Source organism: Lagenorhynchus albirostris, chromosome 17 (assembly GCF_949774975.1).
Source record: "Lagenorhynchus albirostris chromosome 17, mLagAlb1.1, whole genome shotgun sequence".
NCBI lineage: Eukaryota > Metazoa > Chordata > Mammalia > Artiodactyla > Delphinidae > Lagenorhynchus > Lagenorhynchus albirostris.
Genome location: NC_083111.1, coordinates 12,584,201 through 12,590,554, shown reverse-complemented (window position 1 = coordinate 12,590,554; position 6,354 = coordinate 12,584,201). Strand labels below are relative to the sequence as shown.

The 6,354-nt window shown below is 45.3% G+C and overlaps 1 protein-coding gene across 4 annotated transcripts in view; it reads left to right on the top strand.

Moving 5' to 3' along the window:
• The first annotated feature begins 683 nt into the window (after positions 1–683).
• Positions 684–6,354, top strand: part of ARFGEF1 (ADP ribosylation factor guanine nucleotide exchange factor 1) — a 138,748-nt gene continuing 133,077 nt past the window's right edge. The window contains exon 1 of one of the 4 annotated variants that reach the window (XR_009536541.1): positions 684–1,387. Coding sequence is in view for 3 of the 4 variants with exons in the window: in XM_060128453.1 (XP_059984436.1) it covers positions 1,264–1,387 (124 nt within the window). In the remaining variant the exon portion in view is untranslated. The remainder of the gene's footprint in view (positions 1,388–6,354) is intronic. The other 3 variants (XM_060128453.1, XM_060128449.1, XM_060128448.1) reach the window with 3 other exon arrangements.

Genomic DNA, 6,354 nt, shown 5'->3' with positions numbered 1-6,354 from the left:
ACACACTGTCACATGTGTGTCTGCGGTAATCTGTACTTAAAGCTATTCCATTCTGAAACTGCTTTTCTTGTCCCGGACCGAATCTTAGTATTAAAGGCACAGAAACACAGAGCTCTAAGGGACCTCATCAATCAGAAGCATTCATCTGTTCCCTTAACTTTAGTATCAGTTCAGAAGAGATCTGAAATCTAGAGTTTACCGATGTATCCTACAGAGATGAAAAAGTGAAACATTCCTGAATCCGTGTCAAATCGGTTTTACTCTTCCCGAGAGAGAATCCTGAGGCAGTTGACGGTCACGGTCCTGGAGAGCAGTTTCGCTCAGCTGGTAATTAGAGTCGAGCGCAGCAGGTGGAAACAGTGCGGCTGAGCGCGGGCCATGCGGGTGTTTCCGCGCCCCCTGGAGCGGAAGGGGCTGCGCACCCACCTACGGGATCTCCAGAAAGTCGGAGAAGCTGCTGCACCGTAGCCAGGAGTACCGTTCACTCGGTGGGAGTAGCGGCCCCGGGCAAGCTCCAAAGCGCAGCCACCCGGAGGAGCCCAAAGAACCGGGCGCGGCGCCGCAGGACGCCCGCCACGCCCCACGCCGCCCTGCAGGCGAACGCGGGAGGCGACGAGGCCCTACCGGGCCACCGTAGCGCTGCGGCTCGAGCCGCTCCTCCCGCGCCGCCCTCGCCTCCTGCCTCCCGGCGCCGCGGCAGCTCTGGGCAGCCAACACCGACGCCGCCGCCGCTTCCTCCTCTGCAGCTGTTCGGCCGCTGCGTGACGCGTCGTTTCCTCCCAACATGGCGGCCGGGGCAGGTCGGCGGTGATGGAGGCCAGTCCGCGGCCACGGCGGGTGCTAATCCCCACAGTAGCCAGGGCAGCCCTGCTCTCTCTGGGCCTCTAAGCCGCCGCCTCGTCCCTTGGCCCCCGGGCTGACGGCCACCGGGCTGGGCTCCCTCTCCGCTCCCGGGCCGGAGGGGCGAGTGAGGGGGGTGGCCGGGAAGCGACCCCCGGGCCGGGAGAACCGGAGGTCCCACGGGCGCGGCCCTCCAGGGGCGGCCCCTCGGGGGGCGGCGAAGACCTCTGCGCCCCTCACCCGCACCGGAGCCGGCCCGGCTCGCCCGCTCCTTCCTGATCCAGCGGCTGCCCTCCACGCCTCCTCTCCCCCACCTCCACCCCCTCTCCTTTCTCTCGGTTCTTCCTCCTCCTTCCCCCGCCCCCCCCTTCCAGCCGCTGGGAGCCGCGGGTCGGACGAGCCGCCGCCTCCTTCTCTGCGTCCATGTATGAGGGGAAGAAGACGAAGAACATGTTTCTGACCCGGGCCCTGGAGAAGATTTTGGCCGACAAGGAAGTGAAGAAGGCGCATCACTCCCAGCTGCGCAAAGCGTGCGAGGTGGCGTTAGGTGAGCAGGGAGGGGGCCCGAGGGATGGGGGAGGGTACCGCGGGGTGGGGGGTGGGGGTCGCCGGGCGCTCGCCCTGGGCCGGCGCCGCTGACCTCGGGGAGCCCTGGCGAAGCTCTGGGCTGCCTGGCTGGAGTTGACAGTAACTCGGCTAGATGTGGGGCAGAGGCAGGGTGGAGGAGGAAGGGCAGCTCGCTGGGCTCAGGGAACGCGGCAGGGCTGGGGGTCGGCTTGAGAACATGGGAAGATTTTGTTGGTGGACCGTGCGGTGCGGACAGGATATCACCCTTTGTGATGAAGCAGAAGGAGTTGTCGTTTATTCGCTTGGAAAATTGAGGTGGAGCTGATTTGTCGAGATTGGGCGTGGGAAGGGTTCCGTATCGTAATTTCAATAACTTTTCGTTTGGCGTGGTACTTTGGAAAGAAAGGCTGAAGTTGTTCCCTTGTTGACAGTCTTGAGAAGGGGTTTGCGGGAGGTGCCGCCTGTTCTGACATTTCTCCGCTTCTGCCACGGGAAAAACAGCGAGTAATGTTGTATCCGATTGGGCTGACCTGGAAGAACAAGACCTAAGGTTAAGGGGAGGGGGTGATGAGATACAAGCGGGGAAGGAAAGGACCTTTAGATACGTTGGCTTTAGTGACAAGGAGGGGAGGGTTTGAAACAGGGAGAATGAAGACAATGACACCCACCAGCCACATGTCTGGCCCGTGGCAGCTGCTCTCAAGCTTGAGTTGTGATTTATAGTTCAGACGAAAGAGATCTAGTGTCATGAAGCCCCTAGCAGGGTAAATCCAGACAATACCTACGGCGAGGACAGGCAGATGAAGAATTGTTAAAGGGGGACCACTGATGGATCTGTTGCATCCATCAAGGACGAAATCGTTTTAAGGAGAGACCAGGACGTTAAACACAAAGATGAATTCCTAATGCTTGCGCTTCATTTTGTAGCACTGGGAATAGATTACATCAAATTGACTTGAGAAAACGAAGCTTGTTAAGTGGGCTTTGGAAAACATTCTTGAAGGGGAAGAAAATCCAGAATAACTTGGATGTATGCTAAAGTAAAGGGTCAAGACAGCTTTAAATGAACTTTGCCTTTTAATTTTTAAAATAAATAGAAGACTTTATAACTTGCTATAATAAGTTCTACTGTTTTTTTTCCTTTTTTGGATCTATTGAAGAAATTATATTAAAATTTTTTTGAATTTTATGTATAATGAGTTTAAGTTTAGTTTTTTTATCCTTCATTGATCACAAGTTCACCTTTTGTTATTCTTGAAGCTAGCGAAAGACTGTTGCAGGTGTATGAGAGGATGTTGTACAGAAGTAAAAATTGAATTATATTTGGGTCCTGAAAGGAATAATTATTAACTTGGGGCAGGATGAGGGAAGGAGTGATTTTTGGAATTTTTAAAACAATTGTTATGTGTATGAATAACTTGCTGGTTAAAGAACTTGAGAGTTCAAACAAAAGTTTTAGTTTTTGAGACCAGATTTTCTGTATTAAAATATACTTTTAATATACTAATGATAAGTATTAGACTGAGGAAATGGAGTGTGGTGTGTGTGTGTGTGTCTTATCTATCTATGTATATATATATATATATTTTTTTTTTTCTCTCTCCAAAATGCTAATGTAAGTATTTTTAAATGGAGAGATCACTGGAATGAGAATCTGGGATCCTGGGTTTAAATCACAGTTCTGTTACATTGCAGTATAGTCAAGTCCCTGGGCCTTAGTTTCCTTCTCTGTAAAATTAGGATGTTGAACTTTGATTGTAAGGTTACGTCCCCTCTAATGTGCCATGAATGTGAGCACACCATTCTCTTAAGTTGTGCATTGAGAGCATTCCTGCCACTCTTGATTGGCATCTTGAGAGGGCTTAGCTTGATCCTTGCTGTTTCTAGACCTAGGGACTACTTGGTAGTGTGTGTGCCAACTGTACCAAGATTGTCTGTTTTAGATTTTGCCACTCTTTACTTTTTTGCCCCTTCCATATAGTTAGCAGAAGCTTATTATGAGGAATGTGTCTATCCAGGCAGGGACAAGGCACCAGAGTACTTTCTTTACTTGAGATGTTTAGGGCTTTTTCCCCACATTTCATAGTTACATTTAGTCTCCTACAAAATCTCATTGAGCAATCTCATGGTAGTTGATCCCTGATGACCTTTGTTTCTTCCCTTCTAGTCATACATCTACATTATCACCCAAACATAATTTCATAGGGATAACCCTTTTCATCTTTGCAGAAAGTATAATGTCTTGTAGTAGATGGTATCCCCAGATGTATCCCTGGAAACTATTATAGACCTCCCTTTTCCTCTTCACCGTTGAGACCTGGGCCAAGCCCACTTTGTTCTCTTGATAATCTATATGGCTGTCAAGCTGGATGGGAAAGTAAACTGGAATGGCCTGGTTAGGTCATCCCTGATCTCTAGCTTATGAGTGGGAAGGAGTTGGCTGGAAGTGGTAGAGAGGTGGGTGTTGTTATAACCCTTCTAAATACACTTTGTAAATGACCCTTCTAAATATACCTGTCTGCATTTATTCCCTGCACCTCCTCCCTGCATTTTTATTGAGCACCTACAATGTGGCTGAAGGGAGATAGAGGGTAAACAAGAAAATATATAGTATTTTTATATCCAGACTTTTAATCCTTTTGTGTTTTAAAAATCATTTTCTGGGTGTGTGAGTAGATTTCAGACCACTGGTATTCAAAATTAATTCAGTTACCTTTTAACAAAATGGCCTATTATAAATCAGTTTTCTGTAAATTATACTCATGAAATTACAGGTCATCTCATATTCTTAAGAAAATTTTTTTTTTGTTAAAGTATAGCTCTTAGGAAACCTTATCTAGATTGGGGGGATTTTACTTTATTAAAACGAAGCCCAATTTCAAAAGCACCACATAAAGGAACTCTGTTTTTCACAAAAAGAAAAATAATGAAACCTTAAAAGCAGATTATTGAAAACTTTTGTTAAATTATCATACATTTCAGACTTTATTTTGAAGTAAAGAATGGTTTAAAAAAAAAAAAAGAAAGAAAAGAAAACCCCTCACACCTATATTGTTCAATCATTGTGAAGTCCACAGGCCCAGGAACAGCTCCAGGTTGCCCTCTCTTGGTATCTGCCCCACTACAGCTCTCTGCAGCAACCACTGAACTCTGCAGAGTGAGGGCCTCTAGGCTGCCCTAGCTTAGCTTGATCCATTCCTGCTGTCTAGAATCCTGAATTAAAAATAGTCCGGCCATCTGCTGGCAGATGAGACAACAGCTGAGCTATTTTTAGTTTTAAAGAATTTAGGATTGTTGAGGGATTGGGCTTGAAGGTAGCATTGTTTGTCTCACGGGGAGGGGAGGGTGCAGTTGGGCCATATTCCAATCAGGCCTCTTAAGTTTCAAGAGTTTCTTTGATGTTAGGGCTATGACTAGTTCAACTTTTGCCTCTAACATCAGATATCTATGAAGATATCCCGCAGATGTTAGGATGAATGAGTTCAAGGTTGGAAACTGGCACTGATAGAGAATAGGAGTGAAAGGGGTGACCAGAAGAAGGTTTTAGAGGCAAGGGAGGCATGTAGAGGCAGAGATAAGGGTGGGTTCCCTGCAGAGATATGGGAGAATGATTGAGAAAAAGAGGAATTGTTAGGGAAGTAATTTTTGCATCAGACAGGGTGTGAATTTGTGTTCATCATGTTCTAAAGTGATTCTACTGTTTTACTTTTTTTATATAAGTCTGTTATCTATACTTAGTCTCCTCCAGAAATGTAAATAAAATATTTAGGCTAAAAACTTAACAGAACTTGCTTCCTTCTGCTCCTCCAATCTCACCCTTGTTTTGGTTACTGGTGTTATAAAAAGATTGTATGAGTGGAGGAGAAATTATTTGAGTGCTTTATTTGACCCCAGTTTTATGCTCCTTCTGGTAATATTACTAATTTTTGTCACTCTTGACCATTTACCAGAAAAAAAGAAAAGACTCTCAAATAATGCCCTGCCAACAATTAATTATTTTAATTATAATTTAAAACCATTAACAAGTTTCTTTTTAAACCTTCCTTGACATCTAAAGTAAAAGGTGTTTTCAGTAAGTCAGGCTGCTGGAATTTTTGAGATAGCTAGGAAAGAAGGGTGTAATGAATGAAATGACTGAAAGATTCTGTTAGGTTTGAGTTAAAAAAATAAGTTTGGGTATACTCTTTTCCATTGTGGAGATTTATACTGTACATTACCATAATTAAGATTCTGAAGAGTGTTCTGTGAAAAAGAAAGTGCTCAGTTTTGCTTAACGAAGTTTTTCCTAAATTTATTTGACCCTTTTCAGTGTCTGTTAACACCTAGGAAACATTGTTCCTTGGAATTTACTTTGGGACACTGTTCAAAGAAAAGACAGACAAAGCAGATACAGTAGCCCTAACTACTGATGAAACCATTCTTGAGAAGAGTCATTGTGTTTTTGGAAAGCAAGAGCCCTGTTGACAGTGTGGGAAAGAGAAAGTCAGAAATGAGGTGTAGTTGGACAGAGTGGTATCAAGCTCAGAGGACTGCTCTCTCGCTCTTGCTTTCCCATCCCGTCTAATGGCAGGCGACCGCTTGTCTCTCCTGATGGTGTTTAAGTTTAGAGAAACTTCTGTTGGTAATTGTTTTGTGAATGGGAAGTAATTGGGGGGATTATTTGTCATAGTATTCCTCACAAAATGGAGGAGGGTATATCTGAAAAAGGAAAATACATGAACAAATTATTGTTGCCTTTCAAAAGTAGGTATATTCTTCATTCAGATACTCGTTGAACTAGTATGTGCCAGTTACTGTTTCAGCACTGGGCATGCAACAGTGAGACAGATATGCTTTCATGGAGCTTATTTTCTAGTTTGTTGAGGCTGACAATAAAAAGCAAACTAATATACTGTCAGACTGTTATTATCTGAAGAAATAGTTCAGAAGGGTAAAGGGAGAATGACC